The following is a 24246-nucleotide window of genomic DNA, read 5'->3' on the forward strand; positions in this document are numbered from 1 at the left end:
TGTAATTTACTTGGATTTCAGCAAAGCCTTTGATACAGTTCCTCATAGGAGGCTGTTGAACAAACTTGAAGGGCTAAAGTTAGGACCCAAAGTGGTGAACTGGGTTAGAAACTGGCTGTCTGACAGACGCCAGAGGGTGGTGGTTAATGGAAGTCGCTCGGAGGAAGAAAAGGTGAGTAGTGGAGTCCCTCAGGGTTCGGTGCTGGGGCCGATCCTGTTAATATGTTTGTGAGTGACATTGTTGAAGGGTTAGAAGGAAAAGTGTGCCTTTTTGCAAATGATACCAAGATTTGTAACAGAGTAGACACCGAAGAGGGAGTGGAAAATATGAAAAAGGATCTGCAAAAGTTAAAGGAATGGTCTAATGCCTGGCAACTAAAATTCAATGCAAAGAAATGCAGAGTAATGCATTTGGGAATTAATAATCAGAAGGAATCGTATATGTTGGGAGGTGAGAAGCTGATATGTACAGATGGGTAGAGGGACCTTGGGGTTATATTGTCCGAAGATCTAAAGGCAAAAAAACAGTGTGACAAGGTAGTGGCTGCTGCCAGAAGTTTGCTGGGCTGTATAAAGAGAGGCGGAGCCAGTAGAAGGAAGAAGGTGTTGATGCCCTGTACAGGTCATTGGTAAGGCCCCACTTGGAGTATTGTGTTCAGTTTTGGAGACCGTATCTGGCGAAGGACTTAAGAAGACTTGAAGCGGTCCAGAGGAGGGCGATGAAAATAATAGGAAGCTTGCACCAGAAGACGTATGAGGAGAGACTGGAAGCCCTGAATATGTATACCCTAGAGCACAGGTGTCAAAGTCCCTCCTCAAGGGCCGCAATCCAGTCGGGTTTTCAGGATTTCCCCAATGAATATGTATTGAAAACAGTGCATGCAAATAGATCTCAGGCATATTCATTGGGGAAATCCTGAAAACCTGACTGGATTACGGCCCTCAAGGAGGGACTTTGACACCCCTGCCCTAGAGGAAAGGAGAGACGAGGGAGATATGATTCAGATGTTCAAATACTTGAAGAGTATTAACGTAGAACAAAATCTTTTCCAGAGAAAGGAAAACAGTAAAAGCAGTGGACATAATTTGAGGTTGACGGGTGGTAGATTCAAAGGCAATGTTAGGAAATTCTACTTTACGGTGAGGGTAGTGGATGCCTGGAATGCGCTCCCGAGACAGGTGGTGGAGAGTAAAACTGTGACTGAGTTCAAAGAAACGTGGGATGAACACAGAGGATCTAGAATCAGAAAATAATATTAAAAATTAAACTAAGGCCAGTTCTGGGCAGACTTGCACGGTCTGTGTCTGTATATGGCCGTTTGGTGGAGGATGGGCTGGGGAGTGCTTCAATGTCTGGGAGGGTGTAGATGGGCTGAAGTAGGTTTTAACTGAGATTTTGGCAATTGGAACCCAAGCACAGTACCGAGTAGAGCTTTGGATTCTTGGCCAGAAATAGTTAAGAAGAAAAAAAATTAAAAAAATTTTTTAATTGAATCAGGTTGGATAGACTGGATGGACCATCATCTACTATGTTACTATGTAGATCTTAGACATAGAGTCTGTGTCTCCACCCTGGCAGAACTGATCCAGATAACTTAGACCTCTACAGCATTGAAAGGCCTCTGAAAAGTGGATAATAAAACCCCCCAAAATAATAAACTTAATGCAGATCAGAAAAATATCTTCAACTTGCACAGGTCTTTCCCACATGCTAAAACCATTTTTAAAAACTGTTCTGAAGTAGCCAATTTTTTTATTATTTGTGTTAATGGCCAAATGCTAATGTTGCCAGCCTGTGGCCATTAAAAAAAAAAAAAAAAATAACCATGTGAGCACTTACCACCACCTATTTTGTAAGTAAGAAGGGTGTATGTATTATCCCTGTGCTAACCAGTTATTAGTGCACAATAATGTAGATTTGTTCACTGGTGAGCAAGAACACCTACTCTCTGCCCCTGACATGCCCCCTAAAACACCCCCAGAAAAATATTTTAGCACTTACACATTTTGAAGTTACTGCAGAACACCTAAGCATATCCCTCAGTACTCCATTTTTTTGCTTTGTTAGACACACAGTAGCTCCTAATGCAGCTTAATAAAATAATTCATATGCCTTCTTGCTGTAATCATGTAAGATCCTCACGTGACGCTGGAGGACCTTTTCGGACCAGCACAAAACTAATTTCATTTTAAATCCACAATTCATGAAGTCACTAGGACGCGAGCATGAGCTGAAGGCACCTAACAACAAAAAAACTCTCACAGTCTATTAAGGAGGTAAAAAATTCAGTAGCGGTTCACAACACTATTTTATATAATGTCTTATATATTGAGCTCCTTTTACAAAGGTGCGTTAAGGCCTTAACGTGCGGAATAGCACGCGCTAGCCGCTACCACCTCTTCTTGAACAGGCGGTAGTTTATCAGGTAGCACGCACTAATCTGGTGCGTGCGCTTAAAAAGCTAGCGCACCTTTGTAAAATGAGCCCATACTGTTAGAAACCTGATGTTTCATTATAATTATAGAAGCACACATATCCTTTGCCAAGTCTGCTTTTCCTTCTGCTCTTTTACAGTCATTTACCTTATAGAAAAAAATATTCTTCCCAGTTAGTTTTTAATTACATCTACAAACACTATCAATCAAAAAATGTACTCACTCAAGAAACCCATTCCATAAAAGTAAAATTAAACATCAAGAACAATGTATAGAAATCCTGGCTAATATTTCCCTGCTCTAACCACTCAATTAAAAACATCCCCAACAAAAGAAGTTCTTCTAGAAAAAGTCATTTTTAAAGAAGATATAAAAATACTATACCTTTAAGCCCTGCCAAGGAAGGCTGCCTCTTAGAAAATACATGAACATATGACCTAAAGCTTCCAAATCATCTCTTCTACTTTGTTCTGCAATGTGAAAGATAATGTTTTTAAAATAAAAATGCATTATTTTTTTTCAAAATAATCCTCTAAGATCTGTGCTATCACTTCTAAGAAAGCAATACAACTGTTTCTATTGTGGGCTAAGAGAGCAACACATGAGTTTTGCCAGGTAATGTGTGTTAAATAGGAAAACCATATTGTTATACTAATATGTGCTACAATGTGGGTTGTAAAATAAGAGGGAAAGCATGCAATTGCTTCAAAGCACCTTATTATTATGCAAATTAAACAACAGCTTGTGTTGAACTACATAAGCTTCATTATTTGTGGAAAAATAATGCCAGCTAGTAACATCAGCCTCCTGGTAACTCCTCAACGCCATCTTAAAGGGGCCAGAGCTTTTCCAAAGTAACAGTGCTTCTTCCCTCACCCTCTACCAATCCATGTTAGTTGAGGATTTTGGAGCCGGAGCAATTTCAGTCATTCTTACCGCCAGTGGCATAGTAAAAGGGGGGGAGCCATCTTTGTGAGGGCGTCAGCATCTCTCCTCCTCTCTGAACCCTGCTCTTTCCGATTCCTCTCCCCACCATGTATGCACCTTCACTTCCACACCCACCGTAATTCTATCTCTTCATCAGCATCGGTTCTCCCTCTGATATCACTTCCGGGTCCCGTGCCTAGAAAATGAGGTCAGAGGGAAAGCCAACATTGGTGCGAGCAGCAGGTTGGAATTGCTGCACGAGCCAGGGAAATTAAAAGAGGTACAGGTAGGAGCAGAGGGTGGAGGAGAGGGTGGGGGAGGAGCACCACTACCCCTAGCCCCTCTCACCCTTGCTATGCTACTGCCTATCCCTACTGGAACTAGGTTTAAAATAGTACCAATGATCCATAGTGGTAGTCTTGCAGTACTTTTGCAACACTACCACTAAAAGTGATGGTACCATTTAACTGCCATATATATATTGGGAGGGGTGTCTTCAGGAGGGAGGCACTGTTCATTTTGAAAAGCTTCAGCCCCTTTATGAAGTTGATCACAAGTTGCATTATTCATTTACTACAGGAATCACTAACTTGAGGTAGCAAGTTACCGTATTTGCCGGCGTATAAGACGACTGGGCGTATAAGATGACCCCCCAACTTTTACAGTTAAAATATAGTTTGTTATATACTCGCCGTATAAGACTACCCCTTCTTCCGCACACCTTCTGCACAACAAATAAAACTTAAAAGAACATCAGAATTTATTTCAACAATTTTAATTAATTCACTAAAGCTGAATAGAACAATAAACCCATGGGAGCTGCCATGCTATTTGTTTTCTAAACTGTTAACCAAACTGAAACTGTCAATGATAGAAGGAAGATAACACATAGAGGGAGAGAGCAAGTGCCGGGCAAGTCCCTAGCAAGTTTGCTGGCATGACAGTTTCCCTTTAAAAGCCTTCAAAAGCCTCCTGTTCGCCCCCGCAACTTCCTTAAGGGCTAGACTCCACACACGGCCGCATGTGCGAGAGACGTAGTAAAGAGAAAAGGGGTGGGGCCAGGGCGCCGTTGCTTCCCGCTGCGCAGGATGAAGGAGCTGGCACCCTTGTCACACTGATGTCCCGCCATGGCCCCGCTGATGTCCCGGCAGGTTTACTAGTACCGTAAGCACCGTAAGGAGGTAAGGAAGGAGATGTTAGGGCATGTAAAGTAAGGGCATGTAAACAGTACCCGGCGTATAAGACGACCCCCGACTTTGGGGAGGATTTTAAGGTACTGAAAAGTCGTCTTATACGCCGGCAAATACGGTACTATAATTTAGTGACTCCTTTGGTATACTAAGCTACAGTAAAATTACACATTTGACTGTGACTGAGGAACTTCCCTCCTTAATATATATCCATTAAGATAGGGCACAACTAAATATAAGTTGCATTAAAAAAAAAAAAATCTATGATCATGCTTCTTTCATTATGGAAAATAATTATTTAATTTCTAATAACTTTTTACTACATTAACATTTTGTGATGGTACTGCAGGGGCTACTATTTCGGGGGGGGGGGGGAGAATCATGCCTCTTTGTGCTGAACAATCACACCTATAATGACGATAGCTGCACAAAATCCAAATGGAACTCTGTCAGGATATCATCTGGAAAGAGGTGGACAGAAGCCTGCTTAAAATGTGAAGAAGAATCAGCACCTCCAAATCCAGATGCTCAGGGTGGCCGAGGAGACCAGTCGCAACAAAAGCATCAGCCAGATCCAAATTAAAAAAACAGTGGCAGGAGACAGTACCATAAAATCTATATGGAAACTACTGCAATCAAGGTCTGGCACAGCCAGACGAGAGCTTCATCACAGACCGAAAAAGCCCTGACGCGCCCACCGACTGCGTCAAACGTGCGGGGTCTGAGGATACGCTGTTCAGAGGAGCTGAATAAAATCTGGTGAAAAGGCCCTCTTTGTAACCATGGCAGGGCTCTGTTGAGGTACATGTATCGCATCAAGAGTCCCCAGATTCAGAATGCAGATGTGCTATGCTAGACTCCAGAACAGCCTCTTGACAAGATTTTCTTCGGAATGCATGGACCCAGGCCAACTCCCCAGCCCAAGATGCATAGAATGGAAGATCTTCGGACTGTCAGCCAGCCCCCCATGGATTCTCAGCCACTCAGTCGGGGGCGGGAAAAGCATCATGCACTTTGAAACCCAAGTGGGCTTCCATCCAAATGTACACAGCCTGCACTAGAAACCTGTGACAGGGTCACCAGCCAGCAGACTCCCACGGCAAGAAGGCGGCACACAGCAGGCTAGCTCCACAGATCCTCTAGACCAGGGGTGCCCACACTTTTTGGGCTTGCGAGCTTAAAATGACCAAGTCAAAATGATCTACCAACAATAAAATTTAAAAAAAAAACAAAGCACACTGTACGCATAGAAAATGTTAATTATCATTCCTATTCCAGGGTTTTTCAAAGAGGTCAAAGCAGATGACTCTATGCACTATCACCTCAGTAACAACCATACAAAAATAGACAAATATACCCCCTCCCTTTTTACTAAACCACAATAGCAGTTTTTAGCGCAGGGAGCTGCGCTGAATGCCCAGCGCTGCTCTCGACGCTCATAGGCTCCCTGCGCTAAAAACCTCTATTGCGGTTTAGTAAAAGGGGACCTTAGAGTAAAATATATACAGCAGATATAAATTCAGGCACATTTTGATCACTAAATTTAAAATAAAATCATTTTTCCTACCTTGTCTGGTGATTTCATGAGTCTCTAGTTTCACTTTCTTCTTCTGACTGTGCATCCAATCTTTCTTCCCTTCTTTTAGCCTGTATGCTTCCTCTCCTCCAGACCTCATTCTCTCCCCCAACTTTTCCTTCCTCTCTCCCTGCCCTTTCTTTCTCTCTGCCTCCCTTTCTTTTTTTCTGTTTCTCTTCTTTCCTTCTGTCTCCCTGCCTGCCCTTTTTCTTTCTTTCTCCTTGCCCTCCCCCCAAGCCTCTGCCTTCGGGGACCAAGACCCAAACCGCTATCAATAACAGGCCTGAAAGCCGACGCGCCCCAAGTTCTCCCTGCTGACCAGCATCGCGATCGACCTATTGGGGGAAATGCTGCCGGGTCCTGCCTTCGTGGAAACAGAAAGTAGGCAGGACCCGGCAGCAAGAAGAAGAAATGCTTCACTAACCTGTCTCCCGCCTTAGCCCGTAGCGAACGCTTGCTTCAGGGCTCTCAACATGTGCGTGCCGGCTTCCCTTCTTCCCCCCCCCCGGACATAACTTCCGGTTTCGGAGGGAAGAGAAGAGAAGCCGGCACGCACACGTTAGAACCCGGAGCATAAGTTCGCTACGGGGCTGAAATCTCCAAGCCAGGTTTTTTTTTAATGTTCAGCAGCGGCGGCAGCAGCAGATGACATCTGGGCCCTAGGGAGAACACAGAGGAAGGCTGATCGGCCCGGTAGATCAGGACGGCAACACGAGTCTAGCGATCGACTCAAGTTGCCTTCCTAAGCTACCGGTCTATCGCGATCGACGTATTGGGCACCCCTGCTCTAGACTCTAGAGTTTCTCTTTGAAGCTGCAGTCTGGCACCACAGGACTGTGTCCTTTTCTCTAACAGAGGACCACCAGGGAGGGTTCTCATGGCACTGAAGCCACCGAGAAATGAACTTTAATAGTAAAATAAAAACAAGGAGAGCTACCGCAAAAAAATTTCTGCATGGACTGCTTGCAGAAATTGTAACTGGATTTGTTTCCTAGCTCTCAGGCTAAGGGGGGTGGAGCATGTGTTCATAAAAGTTGTTGATTTCTGCAATACCCAGACTGCGTGTTGGGATTGAACACCTAGCATATGGAATCCAGAAGGGACTTAACAGAATGGCAGCTTTGCGAGCAAAGTTTAATACTTTAAAGATAATAACTCTAGGCTTTATGGCTCGCATGAGGAAAGACTAAAGAGGTTAGGGCTCTACAGCTTGGAAAAGAGATGGCTGAGGGGAGACATGATTGAAGTCTACAAAATCCTGAGTGGTGTAGAATGGGTACAAGTGGATCGATTTTTTACTGCATCAAGATTTACATGACTAGGTGGACACTCAATGAAATTACAGAGTAATACTTTTAAAACCAATAGGAGGAAATATTTTTCACTCAGAGACTAGTTAAGCTCTGGAGCGCGTTGCCAGAGAATGTGGTAAGAGCAGTTAGTGTAGCTGGTTTTAAAAAAGGTTTGTATAAGTTTCTGGAGGAGAAGTCCATAGTCTGCTGTTGAGATAGACATGGGACGGTAGCATGGAAAGCTGCTACTATTTGGATTTTTGCCAGGTAGTTGTGGCTTGGATTGGCCTCCGTGAAGACAGAATACTGGGCTAGATGGACCATTGGTCTGAACCAGTAAGGCTATTCTAATGTACACTCACCTGTTGGGTTCTTTCCACTTTTAGGAGACCTAAACGGTTTGAGAGCTGAAGTGATTGAACTAGCCAGTACTCCAGAAAGCCCTGCAGCAATTCCTCCCCAGTGATTCCAATAACCCTACTATTTTCAAGTTATTTCTTCCGGACCTGTTCTCAAGTTTATCTTCATACTTCACTACTTCAGTGACGCGGCAGAGGGAACGTCCCAGTGGGAAGGCCGCAAAGCAGCCCGTTCAGAGCGTTACCGCCATTGCTGCTTTAAGAGTGGAGGTATGTCAGGTCTCACCGGGGTGGGGGTTGCTGAATCGACAAGTCCAATTTTTTTCAGTGAATCATGCAGGGATGGAGTCAGGGACATTTGGGGGGAGGGGCTTCAGGGCTTAACTATGGCTTTGTTTTGGGGTAAGGCTTATATTAGGTGCATTTTTAAAAATCATGCTAAGGATTATTTTCAGGATAGGTCTTATTTTCAAAGAAACACTGTATATTGTGGCAGGGAAGCTCCTGTTCCAGCTAAAAGGACTACTAAACCCAGCAAGCACCTGGTCCTGGTCCCTGGAAAACCTGGTCTGGAACCCGGGCAGCCAGCACAGCTAGGAAGGGAAAGGAAAAGGCCCAAGAGCCAGAAGGGGAGGGCACTAGAACCTAATTCTTCCCCCTATTACTCCTTTCCTCCAGCTCTGAAACCTAGAACCCACCCAGGAGTGGGTGGAGTTAGCACTCAGGGTGTGCAGGTCAGACAGCCTCAAATAAGAAACAGGGAGAGTCAGCAAAGGAGCTCAGCTGGTGCTAATCACAATCAGCCAGCCACCAGCAGGGAGTGCAGCTTCCAAGGAGCTCCGGTGCCCCAGTCCCGTAGGCTACTGAGGAGGCAGGCCAGCCGGAGGGAAATTGGAATCCCTGGACGCTATCTTGCCCTGGCAGACAAACCCTGGGAGGGTGAAACAAATGACTGGCCTTGGAGAGGACATATTAGCAAGGAGCTAACCCACAGGCAAGGAGGGGGCTGGGAAGAGCCACTTGAGGTTAACGGGTGGAGAGGCAGCCTGGGCCATGAGTCCAATGACTGGGAGATGCCCAGCTTTCCTGGGGAGAGCGGGCCCGAGGAAGACATGGATAAGGGAGAATGAGGTATAAGAGGTCTTGCCAATCCTCCCAGAAATCCAGTCCAGGTTAATTGAAACCCTGGACACAAGCAGAGCTTGGGGCAGGGCCGGGGCCTGCCTGCACAATTGAGAAAAGTCATTGCCAGAGGTTTTGAGTTGCCTGACCTCTGGAGAACTGGTGTAAGAAACCCCTGGAAGTTAGCCCAGGTGGTGCCTGGCTACGGCCAGCTACTAAGGACACATCCTGTATATGGGGGATTTGGACTACAAACCTTTTGTTTTTGTTTTGGGTTTGTGTATCAACTTGCTCGGTTTACTGGACCTGGAAGCTCCAGGCGGGGCACAAGGACTGGAGCACATGTTATGCTAGGGGAGAGAATGTGAAGAACTAATTATATGTTCCAACAAGCTTTGTTTTTGAAAACTTTAATAAACCTGCATCCAGTTCCTAGAAAATCCATCATCCGGGTTTTTCTTTCACCCAGCCATATAAAAGGCGCTACAATAAATCTGCCTGTGGTCCGAGCCTGGCTTCCCACCTACTCTGGAACCGGCCCGGTCACAATATAAATTAGGAAAGTTAACCCCTCCATACTCATTAGGTTGAAATAATTTTACTTTCGCTATTTTGTGAGATTTGCCATTTCACAAGAAGTGGAATAATTTTATGTAATGTTTTATAGAATGAGTGTTGAAAAAAGCATAGGAGCATACAATAGACATTTTGATAATTTCTAGTCTGCTTCACCATGAGAGCCACTTCGGTTTCCATTTCTGACATAATTCTTTAACTTTGGTTATTACAATTTGCTGATTAATAGTAATTGTTTCTTTAAACAAGGGAAGTAGCTTCAAGCCTAAATATTTAATACCTTGACTTTGTGAGTGAACTTATTTAATGGAAGTATTTCAGATTTAGACCAATTTATCTTGTATCCTGAGAAACTACTAAATTTGGCAATGATCTTAAGCAGGTTAGGGAGTGTAATATCTGGTTTGGTCAGAAAATGTATACTGATTATCTTCATAGCAAATGCCTTGAATACCCTGAGATTGTTGTATGGCAAGCAGTAAAAGCTCCAATGCATGATCAAATAACATAGTTTCCTTCACCTCACTTGTCAACTATGCCAGCTACTGTTTGGACTTCCTTTCTCTTTTTTTAATATATGGAACATATCTGGTCTGGGCTTCCAGAATGGTATTTTTAATAATATCCATGCCCAATCTAAATTTTTTACCTTTGCTTCTGCTCCTCTAAAAAACTTTTTTACCATTCTCCTCATGTTATTAAGGCCTCCATTTTTTTAAAAGTTAAATGCTATTCTAATGATGAACTCTGTGAATATACTTTCAAATACAGCTTACTGGGATTGTTTTTCTTAACTTTAACATTCTTTGCTCTTTCCTATCTTTCAACCAGATGTATATTTGTGCAATAGCTTTTTCCTAGCTCATGACAATTTAGGGATAATTCTATAAGGGACTTCAGCATGTAGAATGGGCTTTATATATTCAAATAATTATATACAATATACACATAGGCATTCCGAGGGATGGCGTGCCCACGTGCCCTATTATAAAATTATCCTCTTACTTTCATAGAGAGTTTTTGTAACAAATCTATTAGAAGTTTCTTGAAAGAATGTTAGAATTACTACTACTATTATTAATTATTTCTATAGCGCTACCAGACACACACAGCGCTGCACAGTCACAAAGAGTAAGAAAACAGTCCCTGCTCAAAAGAGCTTACAATCTAAACAGTCTAAACAGACAAACAGGATGTCATGGATACAGTTAAGGGGAACGGTTAATCAGTGGGTTAGGTTGGAGGGCAGAGGAGTAGGGTTAGGTTGGAGGGCAGAGGAGTAGGGTTAAGGATTGAAAGCTATATGAAAAAGGTGGGTTTTCAGTCTGCTTTTAAACAAGGGAAGGGGCTTGATGGACAAACTCAAGTAATTTATTCCAGGCATAGGGGACAGCTAGATGAAAGGAATGAAATATGGAATTGGCAGTGGAGGAGAAGGGTAACGCTAAGAGTGAACAGCGGAGAAACAATAAACCTCAGTGGTTCACTGCGGAGAATTCGGACCTTGTTAAAAAGAAGAAAAAAGCATTTATCTCCTGCAAACAATCAGGAAAAAGGGAGACAAAAGAAGACTATCTGGCCAAATCTAAAGCTGTCAAAACATCAGTCAGAGAGGCCAAACTCCAAATAGAAGATAATCTAGCAAAGAACATTAAGAAGGGGGATAAATCCTTCTTCAGGTATATTAGTGACAGAAAAAGAAACACAGATGGTATAGTCCGCCTTAGGAAATCAGACAGGAATTATGTAGAATCGGATTCCGATAAAGCCGAACTACTAAATGAATACTTCTGCTCCATCTTTACCTGCGAGGCACCGGGGTCCAGTCCACAAGGGAAAGCTCGGAAGACCCATTTCTGAATTTTGAGTTTACGCCCGGCAGCGTCTACTGTGAACTATCAAGACTCAAAGTGAACAAAGACATGGGACCAGACAATCTACACCTCAGGGTGCTTAGAGAGTTGAGTGATGTCCTGGCGGAACCGTTATCAGCACTCTTCAATCTTTCCCTAAATACTGGAAGAGTCCCGTTGGACTGGAAAACAGCTAACGTCATTCCACTCCACAAAAAGGGATGCAGGACAGAGGCTGCGAATTACAGACCGGTGAGTCTCACATCAATAGTGAGTAAACTTATGGAAACACTAATTAAACATAAATTAGATACGATTCTGAACGAGGAGAATCTACTTGATCCCCATCAACATGGATTTACAAAGGGAAGGTCCTGCCAATCCAATATAATCGATATTAATAAGAGACTGACTATAATAGTAATAATTACCAGTAGGGAGAGAGCAAATGACTTCTAGAAAAATGCTCAGAGAAGTGAAACTCTGAAGAGGAGGTGGAAACCTCCCCTTAGGGAAAGAGTTTACCGTCCAGTCATTGCATTTACTTTACAAAACGTCACTCTCTGACCACTGGTAAAAACTTAGTTGTTTGAATAGTACTTGAAAAATCAACATAAAATGTTCAAAATTGTTATGCACAAGGATCTCTTGCTCATTGGAAAAAAGATACCATACACTTATCTGTGCAAACTTTTAAGGCTTGTGGTTGTTAGGACTCTTGGGGGTCTCAACGTGGCCCAGTTTCGAATATCTGCTTCAGGAGACCCAATACTCCACCCTTTTTAACCCTCTGTGCAATCGTATCATTCCAAGAGATGATCGTTTACCGAATTCAAAGATTCCAAATGACGTTTGGTCGTTTGGAATCTTTGAATTTGGTAAACGATCATCTCTTGGAATGATACGATTGCACAGAGGGTTAAAAAGGGTGGAGAATTGGGTCTCCTGAAGCAGATATTCGAAACGGGGCCACGTTGAGACCCCAAAGAGTCCTAACAACCACAAGCCTTAAAAGTTTGCACAGATAAGTGTATGGTATCTTTTTTCCAACTAGCAAGAGATCCTTGTGCATAACAATTTTGAACATTTTATGTTGATTTTTCAAGTACTATTCAAACAACTAAGTTTTTACCAGTGGTCAGAGAGTGACGTTTTGTAAAGTAAATGCAATGACTGGACGGTAAACTCTTTCCCTAAGGGGAGGTTTCCACCTCTCCTTCAGAGTTTCACTTCTCTGAGCATTTTTCTAGAAGTCATTTGCTCTCTCCCTACTGGTAATTATTACTATTATAGTCAGTCTCTTATTAATATCATAACTATTTTACTGACTAGTGTTTATATATATGAGTCCCTGTACGCCTTTGTAATCCAATATAATCAGCATCTTTGACTGGGTAACAAGAAAGCTGGATATGGGAGAGTCCCTGGACGTCGTGTACTTGAACTTCAGTAAAACTTTTGATAGCGTCCCACACTGCAGGTTATTGAACAAGATGAGTTCGATGGGATTAGGAGAAACATTAACTGCATGGGTCAAAGACTGGCTAAGCGGTCGACTTCAGAGGGTGGTGGTTAACGGTACCCTCTCCGAAACATCGGAGGTGATCAGTGGAATGCCGCAGGGCTCAGTCTTGGGCCCGATCCTATTTAACATATTCGTTAGGGACCTGACTCAGGGACTTCAAGGTAAAATAACATTATTCGCCGATGACGCCAAACTATGCAACATAGTAGGCAAAGCACATTGCCTGACAGTATGACACGGGACCTACTCTTACTGGAACATTGGTCCTCGACTTGGCAACTAAGCTTCAATGCCCAAAAGTGTAAGGTCATGCACATTGGCAGCAGAAATCCGTGCAGAACTTACACCCTAAATGGTGAGACCTTAGCTAGGACTGCAGCAGAACGTGATTTAGAGTGATCATTAGTGAAGACATGAAAACTGTCAATCAAGTGGAGAAAGCTTCATCCAAGGCTAGACAAATGATGGGTTGTATCCGTAGAAGTTTCGTCAGCTGAAAGCCCGAAGTCATAATGCCGTTGTACAGATCCATGGTGAGACCTCATCTGGAATATTGTGTACAATTCTGGAGGCCACATTACCAAAAAGATGTGCTGAGAGCTGAATCAGTTCAGCGAATGGCCACCAGGATGGTCTCGGGACTCAAGGATCTCCCATATGAGTAAACTGCAGCTATACTAACTTGAGGAAAGTACAGAGAGGGGAGACATGATTGAGACGTTCAAATATATCACGGGCCGTATTGAGGTGGAAGATGATATCTTTTTTCTTAAAGGACCCACGACCACAAGAGGGCATCCACTGAAAATCAGGGGTGGGAAATTTCATGGCGACACCAGGAAGTATTTCTTCACCGAAATGGTGGTTGATCATTGGAATGAACTTCCACTGCAGGTAATTGAGGCAAGCAGCGTGCCAGATTTTAAGAAAAATGGGATAGGCATGTGGGATCTCTTAGGGGAAGAAGTTAGGGGGGTGGGTCATTAGAGTGGGCAGACTTGATGGGTCGTGGCCCTTTTCTGCCGTCATTTTCTATGTTTCTATGAGGAACGGAGTTCTCTGGGAGGTATATAAGGAGAGAGAAGCGAGGAGAGATATTGAAGGGCAACAGAATGAACACACTTGTAGGTTCTATATTAGATCTAACTTCTATATCTACGTACAGATATAAAATACCAACACTAATGAAGCAAACCTTCCCATTACCAAAGCCCTGTTAATCCCTATTCAACATATATTTCCCTATGAGACTTGTTAATTTTTTAACTACAAATTAAGTTAGAATAAACTAATTTACACACGTTAGATTTGCCAGTACTTCTCTCCAGAATATATTTTTTTTAAACAGTGTTTGTTATATTGTTAATCTTCTAAACTTCTAACTCAGCTTCCCAAACTGAGCGGCTACCCAAAATAATATGAAACCCGCATTTTGGGTCGTGATCTGGGCAAGTTTGCCACAAAGATGCTATCAGCCCATCTGGGTGTCTGAGTACTTTCTAACTGCGCAAATTTATTTTCAAAAATTTATAGACTGCTTAAGTCTAAGTGATTTACATAAGAACATACATAATGTTAAAACAGTTATTTTTTTCCCCCCCGTCCTTATTTTCCCTTTAATGTATTTTTCTTCTACAAACATATTGTAACTTCCCCCCCATTCTTCACGATTCATGTATGTTAACCCAGTATGTTGTTATTCAAAGTCATTGTATTTGTCTTTCTATTTTATTTGAATTGTACATCGCTTAGATATTCAATAAGAAATTTATCAAGCACTAATAAAACTTGAACTTGAAACTTGATTACATATAGCACAGGTTATATCAATTACAGTAATGCTTTACATTTCTCATTAACATGATTTAAAGTTACTATATCAAAATCAAAGTCTTCCCTTTCTTTACATCTAACAAAATCTTATAATTACAAGGTCACCATATCAAGATCAATGTCCTCCCATCATATATTACATGAAAGCGTCCACAAATAATTGAGTTTTCAACAGTTTCTTAAAGGTCAAGTGATCCATGCTTAGTCTCATGGTTCTGGGAAAGAGAATTCCATAGTTTTATTCCAGCTATAGAAAACATAGAAGCTCTCGATCTTACATAATGAACTCTATCCTCCTTATCGGTAACCAATTTCATCCCTCCATTGGACCTCAACTTTCTACCTGATTGATAGATTTTCCAGAGATTTTGAAAACATGATGGGACAGACCAATCTATAACTTGGTGCACAGTCGAAAGCACTTTGTAATATATTCACTGTTGCAGTGGGAGCCAGTGTAATTGTTTCAAAACTGGAATGATGTGTGCTGTCTTAGAAATACCAGCAATCAACCTTGTAGCAGAATTCATCAATTACTGCAAAGTCTTGGATTTTGTCTTTGTCAAACCAAGGTAAAGCATGTTACAATAATCCAATCTAGTCCATATCAATGCTTGAACCACAGATTAAAAAATCACATAATGAGAGCATTGATTTCAGTCTGTATAGAATATGCAATTGTGCATACCCTCCCTGAACAACCTTAAGGATTTGCTTCCCCATTAAGAGAGAAGAATCCAAGCAAATACCCAGGATTGTCATCTTTCCTCACCATTAATTGTGTTCCCATAGCAGTAAATCTTTCAGGAAATCTCTCATGGTCTTCACTAGAGAATGACACGGTGGCGGTTTACCCGCGGCCACCGCATTTTAGCCGCGGGTCACCCGCCGAAAACGGGGAAGAAAACTAGCAGTCGCTGCGGCGACGGGGACAAGGCCATTCACCGCCCGCGGGGCGGTGAATGGTCTTGTCCCCGCAGTGAGGCATGAAGGATCGCGCGGTCCCCGCAGCTCACACCCGCCTGCCCAATCGATTCTAGTGTTTAGCCAGCTCTCTCCCTTCTCCTCACCTTAGTTTGTAGATTTTCTTTTTCGGCGACCCGCACGCTATCAGAGAGCCGCGCACCCGCTGCTGCTCAGTTTCGATCTCCTGCTCTGACGCAACCGGAAACAGGAAGTTGCAGCAGAGCAGAAGATTGAACACTGAGCAGCCGCGCGTGCGCGGCTCTTTGGGAAAGCGTGCAGGTCGCCGAAAAAGAAAACCTATAAACTAAGGTGAGGAGAAGGGAGAGAGCTGGCTAAACACTAGGATCGATTGGGCAGGCGGGTGGTGGTTGCGGGGACCGTGCGATCGCTAGTGTTCCCGGCTCAAATTGGAAGGAGGGAGTGAAAGGGAAAAGGATTCTGGGCCAAGGGGATGAAGTCGGAAAGAAAAACCCACAGCAGGAAAGAAAGGGAAGGATTGGCAGGTGAGCCAGATGCTAGAAGCAGGGGGGGGGGGGGGAAGAAAGAGGGAAAAAAGCTAGATGGGGTTGAAAAGAAGAGACACACTGGTATGGAAGAGGAAGATAGGGGAAATCTGGACACAGGAAGGTAACAGAAAGAGGGGAAATTATGTGCATGGGGAATAGGGACAGAGACATAAAGGGGACATGCCATGGGGATGGTATATGGACACAGGGGGGGGGGGGGGGGCAATGACAGATACATAGGGGAGATATTAGAAATGGAGAAAATAGGAGCACAGAAGCGAGATGGTTTGTGGGGATGGGACAGGGACCGAGCTTGCAGGCTCCAGTGGCTTGCACAAATTACATTGTAACGTGCCATGAAAATAAGAGGAAGGAAGGTAGATAGGCCACGCGAGAGGAGCTGAAGGGTAGTAGAAAGGAACAGATGGTAAAGGAGGGAGGGAAGGGTGGTGGTGGAAAGGAATAGAACAGACATTGAAGGAGGGTGGAGAGGAACAGACCCCCAAGGGAAATGTGGAAGACAGAGTGGGAAGAAGACAGATGCCAGACTATGCGGGAGCGGAGGGAAGAAGATGGGTGCTAGACCAATTGGGGGGGGGGGTTAAGGGAGAGGCACAGTAACAGCAAATGGAAGACGCAGAGAGAAGACACACAGTGGATGGAAGGAATTCAATGAGAAGATGTGGAAAGCAGAAACCAGACAACAAAGGTAGAAAAAAAATTATATTTATTTATTTATTTTTTGCTTTAGGATAAAATAGTATATTAGTTGTGTTGATAAAAATTTATAAACAAAGCCCTGCCAGCTGAACATCTCTTTCTCTAGTTCAGCAGCAGGAACTTTGATTTATAAGAAAGGAATAAGCTAAATATTACAGTACTAAGGCTTATATGGATGCAGCGGGGACGGTGACGGGGCGGTGAATGGGATGGCAGTGGCGGTGACGGGGCGGTGAAAGGGATGGCGGTGACGGTGACAGGGCGGTGAAGGGAACGGCGGTGACGGGGCGGTGCAGAGGATGGTGGGCCGGTGACGGGGCGGTGACGGGGACAGATTTTTTCCCCGTGTCATTCTCTAGTCTTCACCACTCACAATCATAATCTCAGTCTTACCAACATTCAATTGCAAACCATGATCATGCATCCAAGCATTCACTTCTCATGTAGTTATTCAAATCTATCTCTACTTCTTGGTAGTGCCTCTTCATAGAAAAAAAGAACAAAATATCGTCCATGTACAACCTATAATCTATGCCTAAATTTCAAAATCTTTTTCCTAATGTAGCTATGTAAATGTTAAATAGCAACACAGATAGCACAGATCCTTGGGGGGATACCTTTTTTCATTATCTTTCTTTCAGATACCAATTGACCATTACAATCACAAAAGGATCGTCCTAACAAATAGGAAGAAAACCACGGACACCAAGATTTGATAACTTCAACAGTAATAACTCCCCCAACAACAAATGGGGAGGAGGGAAGGAAAAGACATGCATCATGGGTCTGCAAGTGGGGAGGGGGGATAGGACAAGACATGAATCTTGGACTGCAAGTAGGGGTGGGAGGGAGAGGAGGAGACATAGATCCTGAACTGCAAGTGTGGGGGGAAGTAGAGGAGACATGTATCCTGGACTGCAAGTGGGGGGGGGGGGAGGAGAGGATATGGATGCAGCGGGAGAGAGAAATGCCAGACCATGGAGAATAGGGAAGAGATTCAAGGTGCAAGTGAGAGAGGTGGTAGGTGGGGTGAGGGAACATTGATGCTAGACCTGCAAGCGGGAGTGGGGGAATGGAAGAGAGAGTGACCAAGACCAGAAAAGGGATGGGATGGGAAGGGAGAGATTCTTAACCAGTGGAGAGAGGAGAGAGAAATGCCAGACTATGGGAGCCAAGGAAGGAATTCAAGCAGTGTTCCCTCTAAGGTGAGCGCATGAGCGATCGCTCACTATTTTCAGTGGCGTCGCTCATACGCTTTCCCCTGTCGCTCACTCGAGGGAGGTGAGAGGAAGCGGCGGCAGCAGCAGCATTTTCCAAAGTTGAAAGATGCAGCGGCGGCTCCTCTCAAGATCCCCGACTGCATCGGACTTCGTGAGAGGAGCCGCTGCCACGTCTTCAGTGGCTACCAAGGGGGGGGGGGGGGGCGGTCCACTCCGGCTGTGCACATCCCCTAAGGCTGCAGTCGGAGAGGAAGTTCGGGCCAGCCAATCACTGCCTTGCTGGGCGGAACTTCCTCTTCGACGGCAGAATTGACATCGGGGGAAGCAGAGAGAGCTTGGGCCAGCCGCGGCGGTGGCTTTGGGGCCTGTTTCCCTCGATGGTGGCAGCAGTGGCTTTGTGGAGGGTAGGGAGCAAGAAAGGGGGCAGGCAGGGAGACAGAAGGGAAACAGAAAAAAAGAAAGGGGGCATCAAGAGGAAAAAAAAGAAAGAAAGGGCAAGGAGAGAGGAAGAAAAAGTTGGGGGAGGGAATGAGGTCTGGAGGAGAGGAAGCATACAGGCTGAAAGAAGGGAAGAAAGATTGGATGCACAGTCAGAAGATGAAAGTGCAACCAGAGACTCATGAAATCACCAGACAAGGTAGGAAAAATGATTTTATTTTCAATTTAGTGGCTGAATTTATATATGCTGTCTATATTTTGCACTATGACCCCCTTTTACTAAACCGCAATAGTGTTTTTTAGCGCAGGGAGCCTCTGAGCGTCGAGAGCAGAGCTGGGCATTTAGCGCAATTCCCTGCGCTAAAAACTGCTATCGTGGTTTAATAAAAAGGAAAGGGGGTATATTTGTCTATTTTTGTATGGTTGTTACTGAGGTGACAATGCATAGAGTCATCTGCTTTGACCTCTTTGAAAAAAACCCAGAATAGGAAAGATAATTAACATTTTCTCAGCGTATAGTATGCTTTGTGTTTTTTTATTTTATTGTTGGTAGATAAGTACATAAGTACATAAGTAGTCGCCTCCGCCGGGGCAGACCAGAGGTCCATCCAGCCCAGTGGTCCGCTCACGCGGCGGCCCATCAGGCATATTGCCTGAGCAGCGGTCCCTGACTAATTTTATACCTACCTCTACACTTATCTCTAAATCTTCCACTGTTCTTATCTGTACCCCTCAATCCCTTTGTCCTCCAGGAACCTGTCCAGGTCTTCCTTGAAACCCTGTACTGTGCTATTTCTTATCACGGCCTCCGGAAGGGTGTTCCATGTGTCCACCACCCTCTGTGTGAAAAAGAATTTCCTTGCGTTTGTTTTAAACCTGTCCCCCTTCAATTTCATCGAGTGACCCCTTGTTCTTGTGGTTTCTTTCAAATTGAAAAATCTGTCCTTGTCAACCTTTTCGATGCCCCTCAGGATCTTGAAGGTCTCTATCATATCTCCTCTGAGTCTCCGCTTTTCCAGGGAGAACAGCCCCAGCTTCTTCAGTCTGTCAGTGTATGTAAGGTTTTCCATACCCTTAATCAGTTTAGTTGCTCTTCTCTGGACTCCCTCAAGCATTGCCATGTCCTTTTTGAGGTACGGTGACCAGTACTGTACACAGTATTCCAGATGCGGGCGCACCATAGCCCGGTACAGTGGCAGGATGACTTCCTTCGTTCTGGTCGAGATACCCTTCTTAATGATACCTAACATTTGGTTTGCTTTCCTCGAGGCTGTGGCACATTGTGCCGACGCCTTCAATGTCATGTCCACCATCACTCCCAGGTCTCTTTCCAGCTTACTGACCCCTAGCATTGATCCCCCCATTTTGTAAGTGAACATCGGGTTCCTTCTCCCTATATGCATGACCTTGCATTTCCCTACATTGAAGCTCATTTGCCACTTTTTCGCCCATTCTTCCAGTGTCGTAAGATCCCTTTGGAGATCCTCGCAATCTACCGTGGTTTCAACCTTGCTGAATAGTTTGGTGTCATCTGCGAATTTGATGACCTCGCATTTTGTTCCCGCCTCCAGGTCGTCAATGAATATGTTAAACAGGAGCGGTCCCAGCACTGACCCTTGAGGAACCCCGCTCGTGACCCCTTGCCAGTCCGAGTAGTGGCCCTTTACACCAACCCTCTGCTTCCTGTCTGCCAGCCAGTTTTTGATCCATCGGTGGACCTCTCCTCGCACCCCGTGATTCCATAGCTTCCTGAGCAACCGCTCATGTGGTACCTTATCGAAGGCTTTCTGGAAGTCTAGGTAAATTATGTCTATGGGTTCACCTTTGTCCACCTGGTTATTTACCCCCTCAAAGAAGTACAACAAGTTTGTGAGGCACGACCTACCCTTGCAGAACCCATGCTGGCTCGACCTTAGCTGTCCATTTTTTTCGATATGATCACAGATGCTGTCCTTAATCAGCGCCTCCATCATCTTTCCCGGGACCGATGTGAGGCTTACCGGCCTATAGTTTCCCGGGTCGCCCCTTGAACCCTTCTTGAAGATGGGCGTGACATTAGCTATTTTCCAGTCCTCCAGGATCTCTCCTGTTTTTAGGGATAGGTTGCATATTTGCTGAAGATCATTTTGACTTGGTCATTTTAAAGTAGCTCGCAAGCCCAAAAAGTTTGGGCACCTGTGAGCTAGAGCGTTGAAGCTGTGTATTTCTATTTTATCCCCCCTTTTACAAAACTGTGGAGCGTTTTTTAGCGCCAGCCGTGGTAGCAGCTCTGATGCTCAGAATTCTATGAGCGTCAGAGCTGTTACCACCGTGGCTAAAATCCACACTACAGTTTTGTAAAAAGGGGAGGGGTTCGTTTGTGAAGACATATTCCATACTAGGCGAAGGTGTTTTCTCTGTTCTGTGTGTTCGAAAGACATGGTTTTCTGTTAGGATTGACGGTGTAGGATTGATCTGTGCTGGTCTGGCTTGTTTAGTTTTACAATGGGTGTATTGATGTACTGCTCACTGCAATATGTAAGATGCTGCCTTTTCCTAGGTACTCATGTGTGACGTGGCTTGTTACTAAAAATCATGTTTTTCGTAGAGATGGGGGGGGGGGTGCCAAAAAATGATGGGCCCTGGGTGTTACATATGCTAGGTATGCCACTGTATCTAAAGATACCAGAAAGCTGGCGAAGCAAAAACTTTAAGTATATTGTTATTCTTCTAAGTTTTGAGTATTTAACCCTCCCACAATCTCACGGGCACTCGTTTCAAGTTTACTGAGATTTTGATTTAAACGCAATATCAAATATTTTCAATGCGTATAACAAAAATAAATTTGGGGAAATAAATAAAACCATTTGAACAATAAACATATCCATAGATGATTAAAAATACATAAGGAGTACAAGGATAAACTACATTTGTTTAAAAATGCGTCCTCCGCACCTACTCATAAATTTGTGGAGTATTTAATTTGTCGCTCATGCACACACCTCATCAATCCTTAGAGGAAACATTGGTAGTGAGTGGTGAGATTTAGAGGAAGACAGAACTGCAGTTGGAATGAGAGAGGGAAATGAGGAGGCTGGAACCTGATGAAGGAAAAGGCAGGAAGGAATTTCAGGCCTCAGGATAGGAGAATTCTACACAAAACACTACAAATAAACTTTGCAGAATTTTGAAATATTGTGCGCAGAATTTTCAAAATTTTTGCATAGCATTCCGCCAGGAGTAATAAATGCTACTCTAGCTGTTTTAGTGATAACTTACATTTAGTTCAATGCAGAAATTCAATATGATACTTAAATTTCTTTAAAAATAGCACTTGTTCTTAGTTATATGCTATTACAACTTGAATAAAAACATGCAACAGATTTATCCTCCAAGAATGACATTTCTGGTTTGGAAATAAGACCCCTCCTAAAACAACCTTCATAACTGAGGAGTAATGGCTTGTGGCCAGCAGGGGGTGCTTTTTATGGGACGGTAATGGGAATGGATGTCAGGACATGATAAGTGCAGTATTTTTTTTGTGGAGTTTTTTCTACAAAAGCGCCTGTTTTTTGTATGATTCTGGGTAATTCTAGTTAGATACATCTGTGTCAGTTAAGGACCACGCCCAAATAGAAGTGTACGGAAAAACGGGTGAATAATAAAAATCTAAATAAAATGTAGCTAAGGCCAGAAGAAAAAACACACTAAGGATTAATATAAGGGAAAGCATAATAATATCTGTTTATGTACTTGAGGTTGAGCCAAATCATGGTGGAAATCATGATTACATGATTACATGGAATCCATTTTGGGTTCTCTGTTTGTACTATATCTGTCCTGTCTTTGGACACCATCTTGTGCCAGTGAATAGTATTCTGTCTTCTTTGTCCTCTCTGAGTTTTCCCGCTCCCAGCCTCATGGTATTAATTAATACCACATGTGCTTGCTTTAGACTGGTAAAGAAAGATAAACTGAATTAAATATAGTTTTGAATGAATGGATATATGGGAGGCTTGGCCAAGCAAAGTATAAATGAATATGACTGGAGTGATTTATGTATGACTGTGTTGAACAAAAGCATAGGGTTTGAAAAACATAAAATATATTTGCCTAGAGAAATCCTGAGGCAACATCTGGGAGTGATTAGGTCAGAGACTACTCCTGCTCTTTGTGTGTGAGACTGTCAGCTCAGGCAGCCCGAGAGTTTTTTCCTTTAAGGCTAAGAACTTGTCAGCATGAAAGGGCTGAGAATTTCTCAGCACCATGTTAATAATTGTAGATTCTCTTGAATACGTTATAATGTTAATTCAGAAATCAAATGTACTGTTTTAAACTTTTAAACATGGAAACATGGAGGGATTTATTTTTCTTTGTATAAACTTTTAAGACCACCTCTTTGGTGAATTGTTATTGGTTGTCAAACTTGATGATGTCACTAAGCCAAAAGTTATATAATAGAATGACCAGAGATATGAGTTCGAATCCGTTATGAGAAGGCCAGCATTTGGCCACTATGACGATCTCCCATTAGCGCAACTGTTAAGCAATAATTATGCTGACGCTTTTGATCTCATAATGGAAAAATAGAAACAATAATTCAATAAATCTTGGTTATAATTTAAAAAACCTTGTGCTGGTGTCATTTTGCATGTATTATTATTTTCAAACCTGAAGCTTTCACAAAGGCGTCGATGTCCCTTGCTCATAACGGACAGCAAATCAAATAATTCAGTCATCTTTGCTATAGTCTTATTTACATTACATTAGTGATTTCTATTCCGCCATTACCTTGCGGTTCAAGACAGATTACATATGAGTTGTCAGGACATTTAGGAGTACATTATGAGTTGTCTGGACATTTTCAGAGATGCTAAAAGGTGAAGTGGATTGCAAATCGGGCTTGAGATGGATCTTGCTGTGTCAGTTTGTCTTTATGTAGTTTTGGAATAGCGGTTTTTATTTCTTTTTTGACGGTTTTGTAGTCTGCGGTCGAGATCAGTAAATTGGAGAGTTACTACAATGACCCCTTTCATATTCCTGAGTATCCAATGGACCTACTGGCACTACACAGTGAGCATGGATAAGTGGATGCCAGCGTACTCTTTATGCAGCTGCTGCCAATTGAACTGCTAGCTTTCACTCAAGGTGTGTAAAAAAATAAAATACATGGAAAATGACACATGACGCAAGTATTATATCAAAATAATTATTGCCTTTATTATTTCCATCATGGACCTCAAAAGATTAGTTGTGTCATTTGGGAAATCTTTACAGTGCCAAAACGCTGGCCTTCTGATAAAGATCTCAACTCGATAATTCGTTGCTCCCCAATATATACCTTTTGTCCTGCATGACATCATTGGCTGTCAGCCAATCCATTAAAAGAGGTTGTCCTTAAATTTGGACAAATTACTTCTCTTTAACATGGAATAAAAGTTCCACAAACCATATTTTTTGTTTACATTCATCCTTGAATATACATTAACATTTTATAACATAGCCAAAGAAACGTTAAATCTAAAACTGCTTATCTGTTTCCAAAGAACCTGCATTTGAAGTGCTAAAAAACTTCATGTCCCTATTAGTACCATAAAAAGGAGGGGCTGTTCCCCCCCTCCTGCGCTGAGCTTTACAGAAACTGACAATTTCAAGTTACACTGACACCCAGATTCAGAAACCTTCCTTTGCTGGAGACTGGTACAGCAGTTTCTGACTAATTATTTCC

General features: G+C 43.2%; 1 protein-coding gene across 8 annotated transcripts in view; it reads right to left on the bottom strand.

Moving 5' to 3' along the window:
* CSNK1G3 (casein kinase 1 gamma 3) overlaps positions 1–24246 on the bottom strand; it is a 276242-nt gene that overhangs the window by 86081 nt on the left and 165915 nt on the right. For 7 of the 8 annotated variants that reach the window (XM_033928999.1, XM_033928997.1, XM_033928996.1 and 4 more), the window contains one exon: positions 2821–2906. The exons of the other annotated variant lie outside the window; for it this stretch is intronic. In XM_033928999.1, the coding sequence (XP_033784890.1) occupies positions 2821–2906 (86 nt within the window). The remainder of the gene's footprint in view (positions 1–2820; positions 2907–24246) is intronic. 8 annotated transcript variants of the gene reach the window in all.

Source organism: Geotrypetes seraphini, chromosome 1, assembly GCF_902459505.1.
Source record: "Geotrypetes seraphini chromosome 1, aGeoSer1.1, whole genome shotgun sequence".
Lineage (NCBI taxonomy): Eukaryota > Metazoa > Chordata > Amphibia > Gymnophiona > Dermophiidae > Geotrypetes > Geotrypetes seraphini.